We start from the raw sequence: 27,959 nt of genomic DNA on the forward strand, positions 1-27,959 counted from the left end.
GGAGTTCAAGAAGAGTGGTTGCTCCTCAAGGGAGCGATCCTCAATGCACAAACTAAGTCTATTCCATCTCGGAGGAAAGGCAGCAAGAGGGCACAGCAGCCCGCCTGGCTCTCCAGGGACCTAGCAGAGCTCCTGAGGCTAAAAAGAAAGGCCTACAAAGAATGGAGGATGGGAGTCACCTCCAAGGAGGATTATTCTGCACTGGTCCGGTCCTGTAGGGAGCATACCAGGAAAGCCAAGGCTGCAACTGAACTCCATCTAGCTTTCAGCATCAAGGACAATAAAAAGTCCTTTTTCAGATATGTGGGGAGGAAAAGCAGGGGCAACATTGGACCCCTGCTGAACCAGATGGGGCAACTGACAACTGACGCCCAGGAAAAAGCCAACCTATTAAATAGGTACTTTGCGTCGGTCTTTCATCAGTCCCATGGGACGCCCATGCCCGCTACGGGATAGGGAAGTCCGGGTGAGGGTGATCCCCTGCCCTCCATTAATGCTGACTTGGTGAAGGAACATCTTGAGAAGCTGGATACCTTCAAGTCAGCCGGCCCTAACAATCTTCACCCCAGGGTACTCAAGGAGCTGGCGAGCATCATAGCCCAGCCTCTAGCACGGATCTTTAAAAACTCTTGGTGCTCTGGTATAGTGCCCGAAGACTGGAAGAAGGCCAATGTGGTGCCTATCTTCAAGAAAGGGAGGAAAGTGGATCCGGCAAACTATAGGCCCATTAGCCTGACTTCTATCCCGGGGAAGATCTTAGAAAAGTTTATTAAAGAGGCCATCCTTAATAGACTGGCCGATGCCAACATCTTAAGGGATAGCCAGCACGGGTTTGTAGCGGGTAGATCTTGCTTGACCAATCTCATTTCCTTCTACAACCAGGTGACCTATCACCTGGAAAAGGGAGAAGAGATTGATGTCATATATCTTGACTTCAAAAAAGCCTTCGATGTGGTGTCCCATGATCACCTCTTGGTGAAACTGGCCAATTGTCGCCTTGGGTCCTCCACGATCCACTGGCTGGAAAATTGGCTCCGTGGTCGGACCCAGAGGGTAGTAATTGATGGAAGTCACTCATCATGGTGTCCTGTGACCAGTGGGATCCCCCAAGGCTCTGTCCTTGGACCCATACTGTTCAACATCTTCATCAATGATGTGGACACTGGAGTCAGAAGCGGACTGGCCAAGTTTGCCGATGACACCAAACTTTGGGGCAAAGCATCCACACCAGAAGACAGGCAGGTGATTCAGGCTGACCTGGACAGGCTCAGCAAGTGGGCGGACGAGAATCTGATGGTGTTCAATGCTGATAAATGCAAGGTTCTCCACCTTGGGAAGAAAAACCCGCAGCATCCTTATAGGCTCAGCAGTGCTATGTTGGCTAGCACTATGCAAGAAAGAGACTTGGGGGTCATCATTGACCACAAGATGAACATGAGCCTGCAGTGCGATGCTGCGGCTAGTAAAGTGACCAAAACGCTGGCTTGCATCCATAGATGCTTCTCAAGCAAATCCCGGGACGTCTTTCTCCCCTTGTACTCGGCCTTAGTGAGGCCGCAGCTGGAGTACTGCGTCCAGTTTTGGGCTCCACAATTCAAAAAGGATGTGGAGAAGCTTGAGAGAGTCCAGAGAAGAGCCACGTGCATGATCAGAGGTCAGGGAAGCAGACCCTACGATGACAGGCTGAGAGTCCTGGGGCTCTTTAGCTTGGAAAAGCCCATGCTCAGGGGTGATCTGATGGTCACCTATAAGTTTATCAGTGGTGACCACCAGTATCTGGGGGAATGTTTGTTCACCAGAGCGCCCCAAAGGATGACGACTAGGTCGAATGGTCATAAACTACTACAAGACCATTTCAGGCTGGACATAAGGAAGAACTTCTTTACTGTCCGAGTCCCCAAGGTCTGGAACAGCCTGCCACCGGAGTTGGTTCAAGCGCCTACATTGAACACCTTCAAGAGCAAACTGGATGCTTATCTTGCTGGGATCCTATGACCCCAGCTGACTTCCTGCCCTTTGGGCAGGGGGCTGGACTCGATGATCTTCTGAGGTCCCTTCCAGCCCTAATGTCTATGAAATCTATGAAATATGACATGACTAATATCTATCATGTTTTTTTCTCTCATGTTTTCCCCAAAGGCACTAGTACAGTGGAGTTTTTTTGTTTTGGTAATTTTATTTTACTATTTCCCTTGCTCTGAGAAAAGAAACTGATGGCTCTGTGATGGTTCTGTTTCTGGGAGCGCACATCCCACAGTGAAAACCAACAGTAGGGGCCTAAATCTGTATGTAGGCAAGTTTACTGTCCTAATCAGAAAAAGTGTTAAGCATCAATCATAAAAGCTTCACCGCTGGATGCTCAGCACTTTTGAAACTTGCATTAGTTAGTGCTTGGATCAAAGTCCACTGAGGTTAGTGGAAAGAGTTTCATTGCTTTGAATTGGCTTGGGATATATCCTGACTTATGCATCTAAATAAAGATCTTAGAAACATTTTTTGAAAATCTTCTCCACATTATACGTATTTTGTAGCAAGTGGAAGATTTCAGTCTTCAGATTTATTTAGTCAGGCACATTCCCAAATACTGATTAAAAAAACAAACCAACAACCCCTATATTTTAATTATATAAAAAATGTTCCTAAAAAGCAATGATCAAGAAAAATCATTGTATACATTCTGCTTTATATCAAGATAAATAACATATGTAACGTATAAAATATGCACATAACTGTAAACAACTGTTGGCTGCTCAATGTTGCTTAAAACAGTAAGGGGTTTTGGATAAACCTTTGAAATAACAGAAAGCTAAAATGTATGCTCTGACTCTTATGCTGGGATGCTGAATTGATATGAAGCTCACACCAGTCCTCCCAAGGATGCTTGTATGACATTCAGATTATGTGACATTTTCTGTGTTTAATCTTATGGATATAAATGAGTACAAAGATCAGGGATGAAAGTTATTTCCTTGGTTAAAAGCAGCTTAAGTGATGTTTGGTTTAGAGTTATTACATGGGCTCCTAACAGTAGGAACTATCACACAGGAGGAGGAATATATAAAGTCTAAACAGCAAAGGAACAGATTTTTAAAATCAAGCTTGCCCTGAAAAAAATAGTTACAGAATCTTTTATATTATCCAAGCTTTTCCTTGTTTTATATTGCAGCAACCTAAAGTTTTGTCAGCTACACAGAGTGCAAGGGTGCTGTGCAGTTTCTGAATCATAAAAACAATGTTCCTTTTCACACCTGCCCCGATTAAGCAGTTCCCCAAATTGTTACTTGCTCTGGGGTGTGATTGGCTCTAGGCATTTGTATTCTGTATAGTTAGTGTGAAATAATTCATGCAGAAGTTATGCCAATCAGAGGACAGAGGTTTGCATAACAATAGAGTTGTCATAATCCTACTGGGACTGATTCAAAAGTTCAATAAAACAATTAAAATTTCCTATTGATTTCAGTGAACTATGGGCCAGGTCTACTATGAATATTTTGTAAATCACTTGATTGTTAATCATTGTTTTTAATTCATAATCCATACTGCTCATCATTCAGTTAGACTAAAGTAATTCTGTGATTCTTTAGTATTGTCATAAGCTAGTTGTTGGATTTAGGTTGAAAGTGAATCACAGAAGTCTTATTTTATATACTTTTGAAGTAGAAATATTACAGTGGGAATACACTGAATTCAGTGGTGAGTTACTGTTGATAATGTGAACAGGAATGGACCTTTAGCAAACTTGATAAATAACTACTTCTTTCCAGTTGGTTAACATGAATTAAGAAGGACACCACTTTAATGGAGACCAATAAAATGTACTTTAATGAACACACACACGCCATGAGAAATAATGGTCAGGTTAGCAGGATGGTGGAAAAGATAGGAAAATAAGAAGATAGGATTGGATAGGGTCTCCTGGACCATTGAACCCAGTCCTATGCATTTTTTGCAGGTAACCATTTACTCATGAATGTCCCTAAAACACCACTTTAAATACTTACACACAACTATGAAACACAAAACCTAAAATACGAAGCACACCCTACAAAAGGTAAAAGCAAGAGTGATGAAGATGCAGTCACTACCCTGCTACTGCAATGCCAGATGGAATCTAGGTTTTCCATTCCCCATGGAAAAATGGAGAAAACCAAGGATTTCCTGGTTCTATCAGAGAAAATGAGGATTTCCCCTGTTAGCAGGGAAACCTGTAATCTCCCCGTTTTGCAAAGAGCTGTACAGGCCAGCAGAGTTTCAGCCTGCAAGAGCTGATTGCAGGGAAAACCCCAACCCTGCCCAGAGGGACGGGGAAAGGTGGGGCCTGGGGCCTTTAGTTAGTCCCAAGTCTTGGGTCAGGCTCACTTTCCTTCTGGAGCCTGTGAAGTGGTAAGTGGGGCTTGCAGGGGGCTGGGGGTTGACCGGCAGGGCTGGGGGGGGCGGGGGGGGTGGGGAAGCTGGTTGGGTGCTGATGGAATGGGGAGGTTTTGCAGCCAATTGGGAGCTACGGGGTTTGCAGGAGCTGGGGGGTTTTGCAGCCATCTGGGAGTTGGGGGGATTTGCAGCTAGCTGGGAGGTTTGCAGTGAGCTGGGAGCTATGGGGTTTTGCAGCAGCCCCTGAGAGCTGGGGGTTTGCTGGGAGGTTTGAAGTGGCTGGGAGCTGAGGGGTTTTGCAGCCTTCCCACTCACAGTGGGAGTGCCAGGCTGGCTGCACATGAAACCCAAGCAGTGCTATCGGGGGCTCCTCCATATGTGGCTTCTCTTAAGGGCCAATAGCCAACTCACAGTCCATGTGCAGCTGGCCAGACAGCCACTCTACATCTTTCCCCAACACCTCCCCAACTCCCTCAGCCCCCAGCCAGCTCCCCATGGGAGTGTGTGCAGCATTCACACACACACACACACACATGCACGTATAGATGCATACACATATGTACACCCATAGATGTGCACAGGGCTATGCATACATATGTAAACATGCATATACACAGATGCACACGGGAAACAGGGGCACCAGGAGGGATGGGGACACTGTAGGGAGGAATGAAGGGCACCAGCAGGGCCAGGGGAACTGTAGGGGGGGGGGGGCGGGCTTTAATTTTAATCACAGATTTTGGATTTTTTATCAGAGAATTTGTGATTTTTTTTTTTTTAACACAGAAAACCAGGATCCCTGCGGCAATGGATCCTAGGAAGAGGAACATATTCCACCCTACAGAAGAAGGCAACTCCCTCCCCTCTGTCCTCCCTCCCTCTTTCCCCACAACAGTTCTTGCCAATCTGCTGTCTGGGGACAATCCTTTCCTGATCCTGAACTGGCCAAGACTTTCTAAGTTTTATAACTACCAATAAGAGCATCAGTGCACTCCAGTCAAAAACCCTTGGTTGTTCTCTCTTTGTACTGGTGGAAATATGGTGCACTGTAGTGGTCATGGGGTGGCTTAAAATTGTAGCAGGGGAGAAAGCAAGACCAGCTTTTAGTATAGGCGATATTGAAGTCATCTTAGCTGCAGCATCCTATGCGGGGGTTAAAACAGAGGATCCAGGGAGGATCAGTACGTGTGACTGCAAGAGTAAATAAATTTCCCCCTATGAGACCTGATGGAAATCCAGATATATTATATAAAAAGATGGATAGAAACCAGGTTGGTCACTTTCATCTGTGGCTAGTTTTTTTAGATGCATAGCTTTATGAAGAGCTTTGTTCATCTACACAGATTAAAGCGTTCCTTCACATTTCAAAAAGAACACTTAAAGTGTAATACACCCACACAGTAACAGGGAATCATACACATCTAATTTCAGTTACAGTTTAAGGTCTAATCTTGCAAAGCTCTGAGTGCTTTGAACTGCTTTTACATCCATGTTCAGCATTGTACAGGAGGCACACCTTGCATGATCAACCTGCTATGCTCAGAAAAAGCCAATTCTGGATGCAACCTGACATTCTAATAAACATGTTATTCCATGTCCATCATTCTTCTACATCCTCTGGGTTTCTTTATTGGGATGTATGCCCAACATGTACTATGCCAGTGCTGTATAGAACTTGAGTAAAACAAATGTCATTATAACACACCAATCACCATGTACACACCCATTCAACTATGGTGAATAGAAAATGCTTTACCTTTAGAGAGAGGATCTTACAGGCATTCCTCAGACTGAAAATATGTGGGTATACTTGCAAACAAAGTATAAGATGAATAAATCTGATTCTTGGTTACACTAAGCCTATGTCACAGTGTTCTTGTAGTGTGAAGGAGGCTGAAACTGAGTATCGGCATAGACAGATCAAACATTTACACTGGTGTAATTGGCATCGCACTGGTGTAAAAATGAAGTGGAAAACACAACTCCACTTCATTTTGGGGATACAAAAATGGGTTGCTATGGGATACAAATCAATAAAACAGTATACCTTTGCACAATCCTTTGGAGACCCCTGAAAAAGTAGGGGTAAAACTCTTATTGGTGTAATTTAAGCAGGTTTGGGTTTCAGTTGTTTATGTGCATCTTAGAGTATTATTTGCCCTCCCATTACTACTGCAAGGTAAAATAATAGCTACTTACTGTTGTGAACGATAGTAGGAACACTGCACATACATCTATTCCTATTCCTGATTACCCTGGTATATATAACAATTTAGGGTTATGTGTTTATCAGTCCATAACTTCTAAATGCAACTTATTTTAATGTGAAGGACCATTTACAATACCAGAGCAGTTTAAACTGGCTTTATGCTAGACCAGAATCAAGCCAGTACTGTCTCTGCATCACAGGGCAAATTTTAGAAAGCCTGAGTTGCCATTGCTCTATTGACTTGTCTTGCATAGCAACTGCAGTTGGCTTCAAAGGAACTACAGTGGCTTATAAAAGTTGGGGATCTACCCATGACATCTAGAATGCTAAGAAATGGATCATTCACAATGCTGAGAATTGTACAATTTGCTGGTCTTACATCTGGTGTCTTTAATATCAAACGAAAACAATCGTCTCATGTATTTTAATACAGTGACTAAAAAAGTTCATTCAGCTTGATATTTTACAAGCTGTTTTACTATTATACAAACAAGGGAACTACTGCACATCGCAGATTACTGTTCCGATTCCCATCATCCTATATTCTACCAAGTACTCAGTCACATCATGCTTAATTATGAATGGTCTCCAAAAAACCCATTCTACTGTACTATGAAGTGACTCACATCACACAGAAGCTCTGACAGCTCACACTGTGTATTGGAGTCACATGGTGCGTATTAGTCAATGACTCATATCATATTGTACTAGGTGCTGAGATCTGACTCATATCAAACTGTGTTAGGAACTGACTGACATTGTACTGGTCCGAAAGCTGGTCTGCATCAGGGTGACTCATCTTGTAGTGCATTAAATACTGATTCACACACCATTTCCTATTGATTTTGATTGTTGTGAGCCACTTCAGGGTGTACTATGCTGGAATCTGACTACTCCTAAGATTTCTGCATAAACCTCTGTAGCTGTACTGGACATGGACAGCCTCATTTTAAACCTAATTGTACCCCTATAGCCCAGGACTGAAGTCGGTGAAATTACTAAGGAAAACCTGTTGTTAGATCAGGCTCATGGTTACTATTTGAGTAAAATATGATAACTTGAACAACAATAGCTTTAGGGCTTCTGTACAAAAAACAGATGATAATTCTGCATGAAGAGTTCAAAACCAAGCCTCTGAACAGAAATGCAGACTACCTGTCCTCAAGTAGAGTATTTTGAGTGACACTTGTTTATTCCTGAGTGTTGCCATATTTCAATTCCCAGATGCACTGCCTCCAGAGAATAACAGTTCTATAATGCTGAGATGGAGTTGTTTTCAGTAGCTGCCAGTGCCTCAACTCTTGGCAGCCCAACTTGAGACATTGTAAAAACGTGTGATGTTGTGAGATGCTGAGCATTCAGCTCTTTATATTCCATTCCTCTAAGGTGTCTCAGGTTGGGCAGTTAAACCAATGATGGCCTTAAACATGAGTCACCCTTGAAAACTTAGGCCGTTCTCTGAGGGGCTTCAGAAAGGGAGGGCTGTAATGACATTTCTGAAGTGAAACCACCAAGACTTACGAAGGCAGTACTTCATTAAACAGCTATTGTAAATGGAGAGTGGTGGCATGACTGTAGATATGAATGTGGACAGACAGACACAAACATCAAGGGTGAATAGAAAAACTCATATACTACATACTATGAAGTATGAAGAGATATGGGAAGGAGGTATAATTATAATTGTCATCCTTATATTACGGAGACTTTCATGTACTTTTCAGTTTGTTCCAAATTCAGAGTGAAGCTCCGGCCTCATGCCAAGTAAGTTAAACTGGATTTCTACATCATATTTCTTGGTGCTGTATACCACATAATAGTTTCTCCCTACCACCACATAGTAATAAGGTACTATATTGGCACTTGATGGTATTTTGCCCTGCTGATCCCAGACTCCAATGCTACCCTATGATGCCTATGAGCAGAAACACATGAGTGACACGCAACTATTAGACAGGTCTTTGCATTACACCAATAGCATTCCAGTATATAGATATACATTTCCATTATTTTGCATTTTCCAGTAACAAAACTGGGAATACATGGGGTGAGGGCATGGAAGGCTTCATCTCCTGTATTAAATGCCAGTCGTTCCTACTGGGATGGGCCAAGATGAGATTATTTGAACTTTCTGCCCTCGATGTCTAGTTTTCAAGACCCTGTTTAGTGCAGCAGACACCAAGGGTGGACCTCAGGCCAAGGTCTCTGTCTTGCTCACAGACCCCTGTGAGGGTCAGAGACCCAGTTCCAGGCTGGCGGAGGGAAAGGCTTTGTTAGCCTCCTCAGAAAGGTGCCTCCCGTTTCCAGCGCACTATTTCCCGTGCCAGTTCTCAGGAGGGGGAGGCCGTGCTGTGGGTGCTCTGCTGCCCGTCCGTGCACAGGGGCCAGAGGGGCAGGCAAAGCCGGGCACGACTGGGCATGAGGCGGGTGGATCCCTGAGCCTGGCCCCGGCAGCTGCTGCCAGCTGCGCCCCCTGGAGTGCGGGACAGAGCCGGGGGCTGGCGGGCGGGCGGCTCCTGCTCGGGCCGGCGCTCGGGGAGAAGCCGGGCAAGGCACCGACCCGCGCCCCGAGCATCCCCGCGGAGCCGGCCGGCTGCAAGCGGGGCCCCCACGTGCGGAGCGGCGCGTACTCACGGTGTCCCGGCGGGGGCCGGCGGGCAGGCGGGGATCTTTGCCGGGATCGCATCCGTTTGCAGCGGGCTCCTCGGCCGGGGACGGCGGCTCGCCAGCCATGCGCATGCGTCCCGGGCTCGCACGGGGGGCTGCGGGGCCGGGGGAGCCCGCTCTGCCTCCCTGCCTTGCCAGGCACCCGAGTGCGGGACGCGCCGGCACCTCCCCTTCCTCCTCCCCGCCCTTCCCCCGGGACACCCTCAGGATGCAGCTTGCCTGCCCCTTGCCACGCGCCCTCGGGCTTCCCCCCCTCCCCTCCCCTCCCCAGCGGCTGAAGTCACGGGCCCTGACACATCTGGAGCAACATCTGCCGCATCCAGCTAGTCACCGGAGAGGAGCGGGATCAACAAGCGCGCGTTGGGCTGGGCTGGGCGGAGATGGGGTGGGGGGGGCAGAGGGGCGGCGGGAGCTCGGGCAATTGTCAAGCCCCCCGATGTGGGGCGGAGGCAGGCGGGTCGGAGCAGGCTTCCGCGGGAGCAACGAGGGGCTGCGCTTGCCCCGGCCCGCCTTGCCTGCGCCGCGCGGGGCCGGGGGATGCCGCGGGGTTTCCCCCCAGAGGACGCGGCCTCCTGGGTGGGAAAGCTCCTGCGGCCGCCGGCAGCGCCGGCCCATGTGTTGCTACTCGGGGCCCGCCCTCCCTCCCTCCCTGCGGCCAGGAGTCCCGCGGCCGACACGCTCTTTCCCCGCACCCGAAATTGATCCGCTTTATAAATAACACGCGCGTCACTTCCTCCGGCTTCCCGGGACCTGGAAGCAGGGCTCCCTGGTTACAGCCCGAGCAAGGCGGGGAGAGAGATCCCCGCCGCCCCGGCCAAGGGGATCGGGGCCGGGGCCGGGGCCGGGGCCGGGCTGGTGGCAGGAGCTCTGCTTGCGCCGGGAAGGAACCGGGCTGTCATCACCGCTCCTAGCCCTGACTATGCGTTGAGCTCCCTCCAGGCGCAGGCAGACACCACCCACGCCCTCAATCTTCCAATTACAGCAACGATCGGGGTGGGAAACCTCGCTCCAAGCGGCTGCCAGGGAGGGGGGCTGGAGACAAACATCCCCCCCTCCCCCGCGGCAGGGGTGGGATGGAGGGGGAGGAGGGGGGGGAGTGGTACTCACAGCACCGCATGGCCTGAGGGGGATCCCTTGCTTCCTGAGCTCGGCTCCTTTACATTTATGGCATCTCCGGTGCTCCGAGGAGGCGCGGCAGGGCCATGCCAGCTCTGCCCAGAGGCCTCCTAGCCATGCCCCGAGCTGCCCGGGGGCTGCCGCCTCCCGCCCGCGGAGCAGAGGCCCTGTTCGGGGGGGGCTGGTGACAGAGAGCGGGGCAGCCGGCGGAGCTGGAAGAAGGGAGGTGGCAAAGTGAGGGCAGAGCCTGGGAGCTGGAAGCTGGGGGCGGAAGAAGGGGCTGGAGAACAGAGACAAAGCCGGCAGCAGAGCCAGGAGCCCGGGAGGCTTTGGAGGCTGCAGCGCGGGGGCAGGTCGGGGAGGGGGGAGAAGAGAAAGAGAAACACAAAAGAAGCGTTACTGAGGGGATCAACCAGGCCCCGGCCACAGCCAAGTCCATCTGGCTTGAATTCCGACCCCTGACAGACTGGGAGGGGAATCAACCTCTTCCCTCCTGTCCAGTGGCCTCTTACAACTCCCTCCTCCCCGGGGCCGAGTGACTGCAACACTACAGGCCGCTCGGGTCTCCCTCATTCTCTGCCACCTTCCCTCCAGCTCCAAGTGTTTGACTCGAGTGACAGCATCAGCGATCACATAGGCTGCGGGAGGCCTTTGGCCAGGTTCACAAGCCTGCATATGGGCTTTGCATGTGGGCTTCTCTTCCAACCAGGAGAACACGAAACACCAGCAGACTCTCCCTATGCCTGAAGAAAGGTTTGTGCCTGAAAGGCTGCAAAGAACAATTTTCCAACTATTTTGTTGGTCTAAGAAAAGATACCATGTTTGCCCAAAGAGCCTTGTCTGCCTGTCTTTAGACCAACACAGCTACAACCAGCACCCCAGGAGCTGTTCCAGGAGTTTATAAACAGCGTGGGTAGGTAGGGGAGAAGAGCCAGTACCGGGGTTTTCGACCGCTGTGAATCACAGGAGAAGCTGGGCTGGAAGAGGTCATGCAGTCCAACACCTTGCCTGAGGCAGGCGCACCCCTAGCCAAACCCTCCCATACAAACCATAATCTAAGCTCTACATCAGTCTGTCAACCCTGATACAACACCGACCTAACACCCTAACCTGACACAGGGACAGCTAGGGAGCCAGAGCAGCCAAAATCCTGCTTCTGTGAAATGTCAATATATGCTCAAGAGGTCCTGGCCCCCCCGGGACCACAGAGGAAAGCAAAAAACCCTACAGCCCCCAGTAAAGACCCCCACAGTAAAGAGCCACTACATGCTGATGAGGTAAATGTCAGCAGTGTTTGCCCCTGGGAAATATGCCCTTCCTTTTATCATGATGCCTCCAGCTTTATTTTATTACATGGTTCAGGCAAGGTGGGTCCCCCACCCACGTGCCATGTACTGCAGAATGACCCAGGAGGACACCCCTACGAGTTTACAATCCCCTGAATGCTGTACTCGTCCCCAGTCATTGGCACTGAAGCTTTCCCGGGAACCCTTTTGCTCAGGATGGCTAAAGATTTCAGGAGGCAATAGTTTGGAAAACAAGCAGAGGATGCCCTTGAAGGGCACTCACAGTGGTACAATTCTTCCCTGCCACTCTTCACTCTTTGCAAACCAGCAGGGAGAAAGGAGGTGAAATAGGACATGGAAAAAAGTCCTGTTCCCCCCCCCCCCCCCAAACTCCCTTAAAATCTCGCCTAGAATGAAAGAAGCAGCCAGGGAGACATCCAGGCCACGCGGGATGATGCTATGGACCCGCACGGCTGCTGTCCAGCGTGCTGAACCAGTCGCGGCTCCTTTTTGGCGCCTCTGCTGAAAATGTCTACCTATGCCCTCGCTGCGGCGTACACCAAATGCTCACTGGCTGCACCGGCTCTGAAATAGCACTGGCCCTCTGAATTACTTGAGGTCCATGACTTACCCTACTGCGGGGAAGCTGACTCCCCCTTGGAACTTCCTCCTCTTTCCCTTTCCTCCTCTTGTCTGTATTTTCTCAGTCTGAACCCTGCTTTTACCAAGATCGGGCACCAGTTAAGGGCACCTCTCTTCCATACTGAACTTGATCCTCAAGCGAGAATAATTCTCCACCACACCCCCCCTTCAAAATCCCCAAATCCCGATTTCTTTTGGGTGCATCCACATTTTGAGAAGTCAGGGTGAAGGTGGGGTCAAAAGCAGCTTGATGTCTTATTATGGTCAGAGAAGGGCGTAATGGTTCTGGTAAGCAAGGCTGCTTGGCAGGGCTGAGAACTATAGGGAAAGCTGGCACTTAGTTGCTTAGCAACCAAGCCTCCCTCTCCTCCCCATTTGATATATGGGATTTATGGATCTATGGTCTATGGCTAGGGGGAAACACCCACTGGTGAATTTTCCCTGATCAGACTCATCCTGAGGTGAGAATAAGCCTAAATTGGAAAAACTCCTTTCTGATTCATTGGCTGCCATCTGCCTGTGAACACATAGCAACCAGCAGAGTTCTGGGCCAGTTTCGACGACCACATATTTTATTTCTTTCCATGCCAGACACTCAGTTAATACAGCAGAGGGTGTCTTCTGAAGAGCCCTGCCCTGGCACATGGAAGACACCTTCTAACATTCCTAAACCTTCAAAATCCCATGATTATGGGAGAGAATCTTTTTTTTTGTTCGGGTTGGTAAAGGCAGGAAGGGAAGAGAACAGTCTGGTGAAAGCGTTTGTGTGTTGAGACACACATTGTTGATCCAACACTTCCCAGGCATTTCATAGAAGAGTTTCTGGATGTGTTTTGTGATGAAAGCCACAAAGGGCCCTGGGTTCTCTCTCTCACATTCTCTGAGAGAGATGATGGCAAGAGTCTTTATTACTGCACACTTCATTATGGCTGGTGAACATAACAGTGGGGAATCCTACCTGACATATTAATCAGATGGTTGGAGAAGGTATTGGACTATATTACTGTGAGAAAAAAAATATAGCCTTATGTGTGGGCAAAGCCTGGGTTTTTATGAGAACCAACCATTTCTCAGTACTTCCTGCTTTATTAAATTATTGATTGGGGGTTTAAGCTGATTCACAATTAATTTATTTAATAACTTATACATAAAGCACAGAATCCATTCTTACTAATCACTCGAAAGCTTGAAAGAGTATGAACTTTTAAATGGAAAAAAAATCACAATTTTGAGAAATAACATCTGTTTTCAAAGGTATTTAATTCAATTCAGAACTATGTATAAATTATTTTCTAAAATGTAACTAGGTGTACAATTTTAAAAGAGTATATTTTATGTAACCATAATTACACATGTATAACAGGCTAGGAACCCAGAGGTGGCTGGGATGGCCATGGTGGTCACCTAGCTCCTGTTACGTCCTTGATCCCTTAAGCATTCTCTCCTTTCTGGTTTCCTGCCATACTTTGGTGTAAATAAGTACTCAGAAAAGGGAGCCTGCCTTTGGGATTCCTAAGCCAGATCTCATCCACTCCTAAGTTTAAGTCTCATTACACAGTGCCTTAAGGGTTTATTACATTACTCCAACTGCCCCTTACACCATACCGATGCCTCACAGATGTTACCACTAAGGGAGCCTGGAGGTCTCAACTGGCCTAGGAGGGGAGCGAGGGCCCAGGAAGAGGGGTCAGAGGCCAGGGAGGGCCACAGCCAGAGACCAACAGGGACAGCCCTGAGCATTTTTCCCATATTCTAGCCAAGAATGGCAGAAAGCCAATCCCTCTCTGTCAATACCCGAGCATTTTGCCCATCTTGGCTACTTCTGGGTGCAGCCCTGGGTCACTGACTTTGATCCTGCCTTTCCTGAGGTACTGGGCCCTTGGCCCCAACTTGGACTTTTTCTGGGCTGCAGATCCCTGACTGCTGGTCTCTGACTGTGGCCCTCCTTAGCCTTTGATCCCTTTTCTTTCGCCTGGCCCTGCCAAGCCAGTTGAGACCTCCAGGCTCCCTAGCCCTGCTCCTCTCTCCTGGGCTACAAGACCCTGATCCCTTGTCTACCTCTCATCCCTTGTGGCCTACAGGTCCCTGACCCTCCTTGCTCTCTCAACCATTCAGCTGTGGTCCTGCTCTTCAGCCTTGCCCCCTATCTTCTGGGCCTGGGCCCTGCTTCTGGGCCAGATGAGACCACCACCATTCCTTGTCTCAATCCCCAGACTACCAGCCTGCTTACCCCAGCTTAGGCGTTTGCAAAAAGCCTGGCTACAGCCCTGCTATTCAGGAGTTCTTCACATCTTGGCTGCCAGGATCAGACTACTGCTTCAGCTCAGGCTCTGGGTTTATATCCTGTAACCCTAGCCTCCTTTTGAGTCACATGACTCCCGATTGACTTCTGCAGCACCTTCAGAGTGCACCAAGCCTCCTGTTATAACATGATATTTAGAGAAACATCCTCCTTGAAAATATTCAATACTTCTATTACAGTAACACTAGTAACTTACAGAGTGTCCTGTGTTTTGTTAGTGGATCTATTGCTAACTTATTTTAAATGGCAGGACTTAACATAACAGCATAAAACTCTTGAGATACAACATATTTTAAGTTTATTATGATCTCTATGTCAAACTGGGACTTCCAAATTGTCATTAAAACCTGCAGGAATTTGAGCAAATTCTTTGGATAAAATAATCAAACCTAAACAAAGTCATGGCATAGCTGTGTGGGATACAGTTTCACATTATTGGCTCATACCACACCTAGGGCCTGCCTAGTGGTTCTTCATTTTCATAAGTACTGTAATCACAAACAAAAACAAATAGTATCAATATATTAATTCTGGAGCAGGGACTGATTTTGAACAAAGTCTTTCTATTTTCAAAGGGTAAAATTCAGCCTTCTGCAGTAATCCAGGATTTAAGGGCATCTCTTATGTTCTCAAAATAAGGATTAAGTAGGACTTAAGTGATGCACAGGCATTGGGTTAGTCCTTTGCCAAAGAGTGAATTTCACGTTAATGGCTTTTGTGTGTTAAAAATTTACATTGTGTTAGAAGTCATGGTTGTGAAGTCATGGTAACTGATATAAAGCTGAAAGTGTAGACAGAACCTTTCTGCCATTCACTTCAACTGGGCCAGGATTTTGAACTGTGCGGTTAATGTGTTAGTTTCTGTGACTCTTCAAAGATGTATTCTATTATGGTATTGATTCACAGTGATGTAGTTTCACCCCCAAATGACTATTCTGCCAAAAGTAACCAACTTACCAGACTTCATCTTACACTGTAATTTACTTTTGCTGAAGTCCAGAGAGCAGATGTACACGCAACATATGGACAATGTAGTAATGCACATAGTGCATTTCCAATTACTTCTAAATAGTAAAGCAATTTTTTTCAAATACATTAAAGGCCCCAACCCTTATTGAAAATTAGAAGTCTGGTTCTCAGCTGGTGTAAATTGTCCAATCTATTGATTTGAGTGGAATTAAGAAAATCAGCTGTGGATCTGAAATAATGCCTTTGGTAAGCATGAAGTTCCAAACCCAACCCCTCCAGCTACAAATCTGTATTTCTGCTTCACCTTAACACAATCCTGCACAATTCATAATGTTTCAACTAAGGATGATGAAACTTTTTTTTATCAAATAAATAATACTTACAGTTACCTCCAAAGGACACTGTTTGGGAATGTTATTGGGAGAGATTTAGAATGGAAAAGTTAGTTCAACTAATGATGATAGTTGTGCTACTCATTCTGGCCCCAATCCAGCAAAGCACTTAAGCATGCAAATAACTTGAAGTCTGGGGAGTAGTCCTATAGAGGTCAGTGGGACTGCTCATGTGCTTAAATACTTTTGTGAATTAGATAGAGTCTCTGGCAGATTGACAGAAGAACAAAAAAAATCTCTAGACTAGATTCACCAGGACATGGCTGTCTACTCAGAAATTCCAGCAAGAGATTTAAAACAACGCTGGAATCTTTATATAGGACCAAGCTTGAAACAAGATTACTCCTTTACTTGCATTTCTTATATTTTTCAGAGCTAGTAGGAATCATTTTAAAATCATTTCATTCACATCCATCCATCATCTCTTTTATTTTCCTTTGCAAATTATTTCTGGATGACTAAAAACCCCTTGTATTTTAATTTAAGTTTCTTTAAAACATATTTGCCCATCATGACCAACTCTTCTTAGTACATACCCTGATGACATATTATAGCAAAGAACTTGGCAAAAGGTGGTCATAGTAAGCCTGTTCTATGTTAAAAGCCCACAATTAACAAAAGTGTGCACAAGAAAAGATCACGGAATATTGTTTTTAATTTAAATAACCCTTATTACAAGCTTCCAGCAGGTGTCACTATTGGCCTATAATTTAAATTTTGAAGCTAATCCAACTGAACAGCAATAATTATATTCCATACTACTGTTTCCTTTTGTACTGTTAGAGAGGACCTCTATTCCTTTCCATACAACAAGAATTCTAGGTGCTAAAGGGAAGGTAGATCATGTTCACTATCATTATAACAAGTTGGAAAAAAAATCCTTCATTTACTCAACTCTACAAGTATGACATGACCTACTGAAGATACCTGCACAGATTATTTGTGATTTTCTAGACTGTAATGCAGTCTTTTTAGAACACAGGATTTAATTACAGAGATCGCTGGTAAGCAATAAATACAATCAAATGGGTAATTAAAGTTCCTAAATTAATTGGAAGGCAACTTTTGGGTACAGAAGGTAGAGACTACAACTAGAAAAAAAGCTGTTCCCCTTCTCCTTCTGAATAAAAAGAACCAAATTTAGAAAGTGAGAATAACAGGGAAATCTGGCAGTAGTGTACATGAGCAAACTAGATTTAGCATAATATAGAATTAGTTGTTGAACACATGATTACAAACGGTGGCAGTACAATAGCCTGAGGCTATTCCACTGAAGCCAATGGGAGTTTCACCACTGTCTTAAGTGAAAGCAGGATCAGTCTTGAAGATATGAAAAAAAACTTTGAGGGAAAGTGTGAGGAAAATGGGCAATCAACTTAGGAATTTGGATGCAACTAGAGAAATCACGTTTTTTTTGTAAGATGTGACTGGGAAACTGAAGAAATCATAACTAACATGCAATATACTACAATCCCTTGGAAAAAAAAGGAGAATGAATGAACAAACAGCAGACAATGAGGAAATGTGTAAAGAACTGAGGTAAAAGATCTGCACTGGAGAGTGAATACTTAGAAACAATAGAACCACAGAAAAAATGCAAAACCAAACAACTGTACACATGATTCTGAACTCTGGCTTAAAACATATCTTTAATTAGTTAAAAAAGGTTGTTTGATTTCTGTAGAAAGTAAAGGCTATATGATAAAATGAATGATAAAAAGAAGGTAAGATAAGTCCTCAAATAATAAGAATCTCAGGGCACTAAATGAATGACAGAAGCCAACCACATTGACAACTATAGGTCAAATTATTCCCATTAAAGGCTATTTCTGTATAGAGAGTGGAAACCTCCTGGGTTTCTATTTACAGAGGTTCTTGATTATTTTTCTGACATGGATGGATTGCCATTATTTACTTCCCCCTCCACCTTGCCACAGACAGGGTGCATCTATACATGCACATTTACTGCTCTTTAATTTAGGTTACTGTGCAATAACCAAAAATTACTGTGCAGTATGGGTCTGTAGCTACATGTGTATGCCCACACTGTGCAGTAACTATGGTGGCTTATGCTGACTCGGGTGTGAATTTGATACCTGCATCATGTAGGTATCAAATTTATGTCCAATTAGTTACTACACAATAAAGCACATGTACACACCTGACTGCACAGTATAACACTGTGTGTGTGGAATGACTTGGGACTAACATAAGCCTTCAGTGTAATGCTGCGGCTAGTAAAGCAAGCAAAATGCTGGCTTGCATCCATAGATGCTTCTCAAGCAAATCCCAGGACATCATTCTCCTGTTGTACTCGGCCTTGGTGAGGCTGCAGCTGGAGTACTGTGTCCAGTTTTGGGCTCCACAATTCAAAAAGGATGTGGAGAAACTTGAGAGGGTGCAGAGGAGATCCATGTGCATGATCACAGGTCAGGAAAACAGACCTTATGATGAGAGGCTGAGAGCCATGGGGCTCTTCAGCCTGGAAAAGCGCAGGCTCAGAGGAGATCTGGTGGCCACCTATAAGTTTATCAGGGGTTCTCAACAGGATCTGGGTGGACGATTGTTCACCAGAGCACCCCAAAGGATGACAAGATTGAATGGTCACAAACTCTGCCGTGACCAATTCAGGCTGGACATAAGAAAAAACCTCTTCTCTGTTTGAGCCCCCAAGGTTTGGAATAGACTGCTGCCAGAGGTGGTTCAGGCACCCACTTTGAACGCCTTCAAGACACATTTGGAAGCTTATCTTGCTGGGATCCTATGATCCCTGCTGGCTTCCTGCCCCTGGGGCAGGGGGCTGGACTCAGTGATCCTCCGGGGTCCCTTCCAGCCCAAATGTCTGTGAAATCTATGAAACTTTAGTCCCCAGTGTTACTGTGCTTTAACAGTTGCCTGTGTAGACAGTGACCTAAAAACCACTTACTCCGCAGTAAGTTATTGTGGAGTAAATGCACATGTAGATATACCCACAGACAAGTAATATTTTCCTCATATTTAAACCATTATTTTCCTTATATTTAAGCAATATTTTTTCTTCACATTTCCTCATATTTAAGCCAAATTTCTCTTATCTAAACTGTTTTGTGATTGGCAATGATAGAGACTAGTTGCCATGCTTTCGTGCTTTCCATATACTTTGGTATAAATTCTCATAGCTCTATTAACATCAAGATAACAATTTACACCATTATTTTTCAATGAGAGCTTTTAAATGTTGGATGGACCCATATGTTTCTCTCTGAGAGAGATGTCTTTCTCTAAGAGAAACTGGTGCACAAAGGAACCATGTGGATATCCTTTCACTGCCACTCAGCTACACAAGCCCCTGACTTTGAACAGGCTGGGATTATGCAGTAAAGGGCTCCTCTGACTGTCCTTGTTTCTGGAATTTCCTTTAGTGTTTACCTAACTCTAAAGGAAAAGCAATGTATATGACTACAGATGCTACGCTAAATTCTGTGCATCTCTTGAGAGAAGTGCAAACCAAGCGGAAGCTGAAGCAAAGGCAGCTTTATACCAATTTTGTGACATCTGGACTCCAGACTACTGTGGGGATGAAGCACTGCCAACCTGATCAAGCTTAAGACACTCTATACTAGGCTGCACTGCAGCCCCAAAGCTCCATATTGTTGTACTTTGTCTACTGCCTTCCCCATGCCAGATGCTCTAGACCAGTGGTGATCAACTTTTCAGCTCCACAGCCAAAGAGTGGTGTGGGCCCAGTCCATGGGAAGGTTCAAGGTCCAGATCCAGCATGGGGTCAGCCCACAGGTGCAATATGGTGTGCCAGCCTGGCTCTGTGGATTGGATCTGGCTGTGGAGTTGTAGCAAACCCCTCCAGTTTTTCTTTTTTTTCCTTTTAAAATGCATTCCCTCCCCTTCCCCAACCATTTCTGACTTTGTTTCTCCCTCTCTATTCCCTATAGATAAGTATAAGTAAGCTAAGATGTAGAATAAGCTTTAACATTTTATTTTAGGTAGTAAGTTTTATTTTTCTCTCCCGTCTTTGCAAATAAGTGCCCTGATATTTTGATTTAGATATCCACTGTTTTATATGTGATAATTATTATGTTTGTATTGATTTTTTACTGCTTTGATATTGTGTGATTACTGTTTTAGGCCTATATATGTAAGTTAGCATAAGTCATGTCAAGTTTCCATCTTGTAATGTCAAGTCTCCATCTTATCTGCATGCCCTGTTGTGTAACTTATGACTCATACCTACCCCTCCTGTGTAACTTGGTTCCTGAATGAATGGGGATGAATGAGGGTGCTTGAGAGACAATGGCAATAGGTCTAAAAATAGCTCCCTATGAATAACTGAACCATCAAAACCAATACCTGGACCAATGACCCAGCCATTGGAACCACCCTCAGCATTCAAAAACCAAAATATTAGGCAACCCACCATTGTGCCAAGGCTGCACATACTCAGTAAGAACACTTGGAGCCCTCTGGAACAGGATTGACATTGCCTGGACAGGCCCTCCCCATAGGAGATCAGAGGTAGTCTGCCCCATAAAAGGGGTAGTGAAGACTGACTCTTTGGGATGCTCTCTCCATCTGGACCAACACCATGCCACACCACCTATCCACCCAGAGGCCCTGCCAGCAACCCCACTCTGGACAACACCTGCTGGACAAGGACCCCTTTCCAGCCTGGATAGGTAGCTATCAACCCCTACCCACTCTTCAACCAAGGACTTGGACTCTGTTTCTCTTCCCTACCCAGACTCCAACCCTTCCACTGAGTCTCTTTCTCCTGCTGCCATTGTGAATGTGTGTGTGGGAAACAATAACTTTATGGGGTTGTGTAGTATGTTGTCTGTTTAATAAACGTGTTATTTTGAAACCCCGAGTTGGGTTTTTGTCTGTTTCCTGGCTGTCTCCTTCTTGCCACCACTTATCTGTGCCCCCCCCCCAATATCTCAACTGTCTGCCTCAGTTTTCAGCTCCAATCTACCTTAAGTAACTCCAAGCCTTAGCTCCTCAGTCAGCTTCTCTCTAGCCCACCGGTTCTAATCCTGGTTCTGGTAACTTTCACTCCCTACAAGTTCTCTCTCTCTCTCTCACCTTAACCTTCCCCCAGGTACCCCAAGCATGCACATACACACTGTACCATCCAAGTTAGGAACTTACCTGCGTGTATGTGTAGGTGGGTTGTATATATATATGTGTGTGTGTATCATTGTGTGCATAATATATGAATTAGTGATCTGTGTATGTGTACTGAGTGTGCGGGTATGGACAATCTATTTTTGTTTAACTTTTGGGGTGAATAGTGTATATGCTTGAATTGGTGATAGTTATGCATGTGCCTAGGTTGGTTTGGATGTGTATATACCTGAGTTGGTAGTGTGTATGTGTGTGTGTGTGCACATGTGTGTGCGTGTTTGTGGGCATGTGCCTAACTGATTTGTGTGTTTGTATATGCGCAATTGTATCACACCCTCCTGTCTAACAGCACAATATTGAGATCCTGAGAGTTGGCCTGATGCCACAGGGCAACAGACTGACCCTGAGCACCAGTGCGATTAAACACACAGGGCTGTGTCGTCTGGTCCACAGGACTTGCTTTGTGTTCAGAAATTTGGCAGTGGGGAACTGGGGGCAGCATTAATTGCCACAGCTTCCAAAGCCACAGCAGTTAAGTGCCACTGTTGTTCCACAGCCAAATTTCCAGACCTTTGGGGAACCCTTTCACCTGTATGATACAACCTGGTAGGCTGGATTCCTTGGAGTTCATTTTGATTCATATATCCTAAAGATTAATCTGAAGGACACACAGTAGGGGTAGAATCAGCTACTCTGGGTATACTTACACTATGGCAGCAGTGGGTCCAAAACAGGAACTGTAGAAGTGAGACTGTTCTGGGGAGATACCCCTACAATTTCTTTCAAGAACTCAGTCTTTACATGATTGAGAGCAGCAACTGGTGATGCCCCTGGAGCATCATCTCTAGGTTTGGAGTGTGTGAGTGTAAGTGGGTAGAATGAGCTCAGGAGCCCCCTGGCCAGGACATGCTGTCACTGTTAGGTACTATTTCCCAAAGCCTTGGGAAGGATGAGGAGAATCCAGCAGAGCTTGGCATTATTTTGCAAAGCAAGGGCTTATAACTGAACACTGTATGCAAACAGACTATGAGGTAAAAGAGAATTTTCTGATGATTTGGAGACTGAGGTTTCATAGAATCATAGGGCTGAAGGGGACCTCAGGAGGTCATCTACACCTTGCATTCAAGCCAGGATCATATCTAACACATTCTAGCTCAGTGTTTGTTTTCCATGATATTAAAAACTTTCAGTGATGGAGATTTCCCAACCTTTCTAGGCAATCTGTTCCAAGGGAGTCCTTGTCATAGCAAGTGCAGCCCAGTAATATATTGAGGTAGAGGGGACTAAAGGGCCCAAGGGATGGCTCTCAGGGAGTCCAGCCATGTAGATGCTGCTGCTGAAGCCAATGCTGCGTTAGCAGCAGTGTCAGTAGTAGCAGCAGCAACAGCCCTTTCCCTTCCCTCTTCCCTTCACTCTCCCCTCCCCTGCCCTGGGTCCTGAAGGAGCTCATACCACTTTTGTATAAATGAGTCCATTCCTTTGTCCAAACTCATCTGATGAAGTAGATTGTTGCATATGAAAGCTCTTGCCTCTGGACCTGTTAGTCTCTGAGGCCTAAACATGTGCAAGGAGGCTGCTCTGATGCGCTGTAATTACAGTACATCAGAGTCTGTACTGTAATTAATTGAGTCTACTGGAGTGCGGTAATTACTGCACTACAGCAGATTCCCTGCTGCCATTTTTCAGTGTGGGGACGCAGATACACATGATGGTCCAGGCACTCCCATTAGAGTGGCTCTTGGAGCTGCTCTAATTAAAGAACACCCCCCCCCCCCCCCACCCCACACACACTCCTAGAGCATCTGTATAAATACCCAAAGATGCCATCCTGCCCTACCTTCTGCTACTTCTATTTGTGAAGGACTTGGCTCTTGTTCTTACTGCTCTTCTTACAAATAGAAGAGCAGAAGGTAGTGCAGGACTTGGCTCTTGTTCTTACCGACTTTCATCTGATAAATTTTGGACAAGTTCTCCAATTTGTCAAGGTCATTTTGAATCATAAGCATATCTATTCCTGATGCCCCATCCCACTTTGTATTATCTGCAATTTTAGTAAATGTGTACTCAGTTTCATCTTTCAAGTCACTGAAAGATATTAAACACTAGCACACTAGTGCAGTGGTTCTCAACCTTTTCCACACTGGGACCCATTAGCATAACTGTCAGCTTGATGTGATCCACACCCTCCCAGTCCCTAACCCACAAAGTCTCTTTCTCTTTCTCTCCCCGCTTTCTCTCCAGCTGCTGCATCCAGTCCCTTCTATCCCTCTCCTGCTGCTTTACACTGTGCTGCTGCGTTCTTACCACGCTCCCCTCTCCTCTGGGTGCTGTCTCGATGCAGCCTTGCAGCATTTCCCTCAGACATCCCTGTGACCCTTTAACATATTTTTGTGATCCACTTTTGTGTCGTGACCCATGGATTGAGAAAGGCTACACTAGTGGACAAGGACAGATCACCGGAGAACTCTACTTGATCTCTGACTTTCAGTTAGATGTTGAGCCATTGATGACCATTGATCTCTTGCTAAAGTCAAGGTGGGTGCGTGTACACAGTCATTAATGTGCTGTTGTTACTGTGCATTATGTTTAGTGTTTGGATAATCAAGTACAAAATCAGTGTGCAGTAACTCATACTACTCTGTAGTAGTGCTGGCACATGGGATTTTAGGAGGCTAATGGCACAGTAGCTTCATACTACTGCACAGTAGCATTTTAGCATATTTCTTTAAGGAGAAAACAACTCTACTGTTTCCTTTTCTTTCTGACTTGCTTCCCATGAGATTCTTTCCACCAGTTCTGTTTCTGAAAATCTATTTTTCTGAAGTTCAATATGTTTATTCAGCTACTCTTTTCCCTTCCTTCCTATGGTATCATGAACTCCATCATGTAATGATCACTGGGTGCATCTACACGTGCCCCTATGGCACTGTTGTTACTGTGCTGTCATTTAGTACTTGCTTTTGGAACAGCCTGTACTGCACCGTGCCAGTGGTGCACAGTTATTTTTAGCTGCTATGTCATTGTAGCTGTGCGCTATACTAAGGGAGCGCATTGCTATGTTGACATAGCTGTGGCATCATGGTTTGTGCCTGCCAATACTATGTTGCTGTAGGGTGTTGCTACGGCAATGTAGTGTCATGTGTAGATGTGCCCAGTCACCCCTAATACCTTCCACTTTCAGATTCTCAACCAATTCTACCTTACTAAGTAAGCAGCAAATCAAAAACAGCTTCCTTGGTTGTTTTTTCTACCATCTGTACCAACAACTTGCTCGACTGTCTTGGTATTGCTGTTTTACCCTCCTGGAAGATAATACTTATAGGGGGGCTGTGTTTAGGTCCTGGATACTTTGGTTATTTATTTAAAAAGAAATTCTTTCCCCCACTTCTGGTTTAACCGCCCACAGTAGACACATGCTTTGATATCACCTTTGCTGCTTTCCTCTTTTCCCTTAAGCCAGAAATTTTCAACATATCTACCTCTTATTTCATGCTGTACCTCAAAACAGTGTATGCATCTTCTATATATAAAGCAATAAGCCTCCTTTTTTACTTTGTCTGTCCTTGCTGAACACAGTAGCATAACTGGAGAGTGGGCAGGCAGGGGTGGGGGAATAGGACTGGGCCAGCAAAAACAGCTGCTGATCAGCACAGCAGGATCTGCTTGAACAAGATTTACCCAGCCACAATAATATTCCAACCAAGTGAACTATCCCAGCAAATTTCAGTGATCCCAATTAGTCATAATTTTATCTAGTTACCAAGACTTACAACTATTTCTGTGTATTCGTACTCAAACTTCCTGCATTATCATATAAGCATCTTAGATGGCTAGCTGACTGCTCTGCTAATTTCCCTCTACAACCTTTTAAGACTCCCCATATTATTATTCTTTCTTGGCTCTTATTTAGGTCTTCCTGCTTTTCTGCCTCCATTGAACCTAGTTTAAAAGACATCCTCACTTGGTTAGTGAGCCTATATGCCAATCCCATAGCAAGCTTTGTGATACTTAAATAATCAGTATGCCATGATACCTGAACACATCTGCTCATGTGCTTAAAATTAGGAATATTCTTAGATGCTGTAGATAATCAATGTCTCTGCATGTACAATTGATTTAGTGGCATGAATAAGGATAGTCATCTGTAAGAAAAGACAACCAATTTTCAGAATCATATGTTCTGAGTAATATGTAGAAACTTTATGAGGAAAAGATTTCTTTGGCATTCAAAAACAGGACTCACACATTGATCTTCTGAATGGAGCCAACCTAATCCATGCTAAATCCTTCAGAGAACCTAGACATAAACTAACAGATACTTTTTTTATCCTGTTTAAGATGCAGGCAGGTCTTAAACCCAGTTAATTGAACTGAGACCTTTTAAAGTAACTAACTTAATTTTTAAAAAGCAGAATGACAGGGGAATCTATATTTTTGTTAACTTTTCCCCAGTATATTCCATAGTGTGACAGGAGGTGGAAATCCAGAATTCATGTAGACTCCCTTTCCAGAAGGAAATGCAGAATGCTTTTTTCATAGAATATCTGGATTTTGCTTGAAAAAGCAGCTAAGGTTATAAAGTTTTTACCCACACAGTAAAAAGCAAGACAATAAATATTTAAGAACATTCTAAGCAGTACACTGATCAGAATAAATCTAAGCGTGTTGCTAACATCATAGATAAATCACAGATGAAAACATCAAGAATTGATAAATGTACATTTCATCACAACACATCTATCTAACTTTGGTGTAGGGGTTCTTATTCTAGTTATTTTAAATGTTGGTATCTAAATGTTTTCCTTTAATGAATACAGTTAATTAGGATATATTTTTGTAAGCAAGCAGTTCCTCCATCCTGTTCCAAAATACGGTGTGCACAAGTTGTACCAAGCTAAGACTTGCCTCCTTCCTGTGGCTTACTTTAATTTACCGAAGGAACTGAACAGTTAATGAGAACAAAACCCAGCTCAAGCCTTTTCCTTACACTGTGCTGATCCTAGGGTTCCTCCACATGTGCTACTCAGTCCTCACCCTAGCTATCCAGAGCTCAGAGAGGTATTGCAGTCTTTCTTACATTTGGATGGGTAACAACAAATCTGCAATAACGAGTCAGCAAAAACAAAAAAACCACCCCCAAATATCATTGGAGCATTTTCAGGCAAATGTTGCCAGTTTATTGTAGCAAGTACATAATATTTATTCATTGACAGCAATGTTTCTGGTAAAAATACAAATGGGCTCTTCTTGGGAACAATATCAAATGTACAGTATTGGTAAAGTTATATATGTATGCATATTTGCAGCTGTGGTAGCCCATTATGTAATTGTCCCATTTCTTTTTATAATGCTTCTTTTTTTCAGAAATCTTTCATGCTGCATTTATCCTCGAGATGATTGATGAAAAGATCAGTTTAACGCAGAGTTAAGGTTCCTCAGTTGTAATAAAATGTGCATTTCTGTATCCTTGATGTAAGTAATGGGTTTTTCATTCATTGTGTGGGTTATGTGAGATTTATGCTAGCTTTACCTATTAATTTCTTAGCTTTTCAGGGCTTTGTCCTTGTAAATGATGTGATAGATATGAAGGTAGTTGTCACTTATCAACCTTTAAATAATTTTTTGAAGTAAAGATATTTTGTTGATGGAATTCTCCATATTATTTTGCATTTTGGGGGCAAGTAAAAGGTGAATAGATTTTTATAATCTGTAAATAAAAGGGATGGAACTAAACAGTCAATGCTAAGTAATGTTGGCTAAGCTTGTAATGTAGCTTGAAATCAACATCTATATTCCTGTAATATCTGTTTGTTAGTTGTGGAAAGAATCTGTCAGATTCTGGAAACGCATTGTCCATGGCCAATACTTTACTGCGGTGTTTGTCAAGCTCATGGAAAGCACATATCAGAAATAGTGCAATGCATACAAGCAATATATAGTCCATTACAGTTGCTGGATCATTAAAATAATTTGTCAGTTAAAGCAGAATGATCCCTATCCTTGGTTCGTATCCTGGAACCCCTTATCATAATAGCAAATTAGCATTTCCTTGGCGCTGAAAAAACCCAGACTATTGTGGAACTGGTATCAACTTTATTATGCATCCTGCTTCTTGTCTCTGGGCATTAGAGTGTTGGAAATAGAGCAGGCAGGAGTGCACTGTACTCTGATGGACAATTTGATTATTTTCTTCTTCTTCTTTTTTTTTTTTTAAATTATTTACACGGCTATCTTACTGGGTTTGGCCAATGTTGGATCCGATGAAAAATTTTAAGTTTTGGGTCCTGAAAAGCTTAAGAGCAGCAATCCTGATATTCAAGAGAATCTTTATGAACCAAATGTTAATGTTCAGTAACAGTTTCAATCTAGTTACAGAAAAATCAATAAGTAACAAGCCAGAAAAAAAATCACCTTTAAAGAGTATTGCTGATCAGGCAATCGAAGCAGTAATAAGTGACTGACAGAGTTCCAGCTTGCATTTAAGTCAGAGATGTGGAGCTTTCTATACTTTTTCCCATTACTTAATGGCCTATCATATCATATCTACATGTTATACATAAATATGCATAACAAACATTATATGTATAATATATGTTATAAACAATTATATACATTAATTGACTTAATCTTTGCACATGAAATATAAATCAATACTGAAAGGAAAAAAGAGAGTAATACAGTCTGCAGTGGTAAACAAACATGTTGGGCATTTATACACATGCTCCAGGAGTTGAGTCCAGGAGTCAAATGAGCTTTAGATAAAGCACCCCCACCACTATTTTGAAGCATGGGGACATTGATACATGAGACATGGGAGGCCACCGGAACATGGTAATTGCCACTCAATTAATCGAGTCTGCTTCGATGCGCTGAAATTACAGCATGTTGAA

The 27,959-nt window shown here is 44.5% G+C and overlaps 1 protein-coding gene across 2 annotated transcripts in view; it reads right to left on the minus strand.

The window, feature by feature from the left end:
- Nucleotides 1-27,959, minus strand: part of RGS20 (regulator of G protein signaling 20) — a 94,275-nt gene that overhangs the window by 43,996 nt on the left and 22,320 nt on the right. The window contains exon 1 of one of the 2 annotated variants that reach the window (XM_006259938.4): nucleotides 9,212-9,351. The exons of the other annotated variant lie outside the window; for it this stretch is intronic. Coding sequence (XP_006260000.2) covers nucleotides 9,212-9,316 — 105 coding nt within the window. The 5' untranslated portion in view covers nucleotides 9,317-9,351. Of the gene's footprint in view, nucleotides 1-9,211; nucleotides 9,352-27,959 lie in introns of those variants that run through there. 2 annotated transcript variants of the gene reach the window in all.

This window comes from Alligator mississippiensis, chromosome 3 (assembly GCF_030867095.1).
Source record: "Alligator mississippiensis isolate rAllMis1 chromosome 3, rAllMis1, whole genome shotgun sequence".
Taxonomy (NCBI): Eukaryota; Metazoa; Chordata; order Crocodylia; family Alligatoridae; genus Alligator; species Alligator mississippiensis.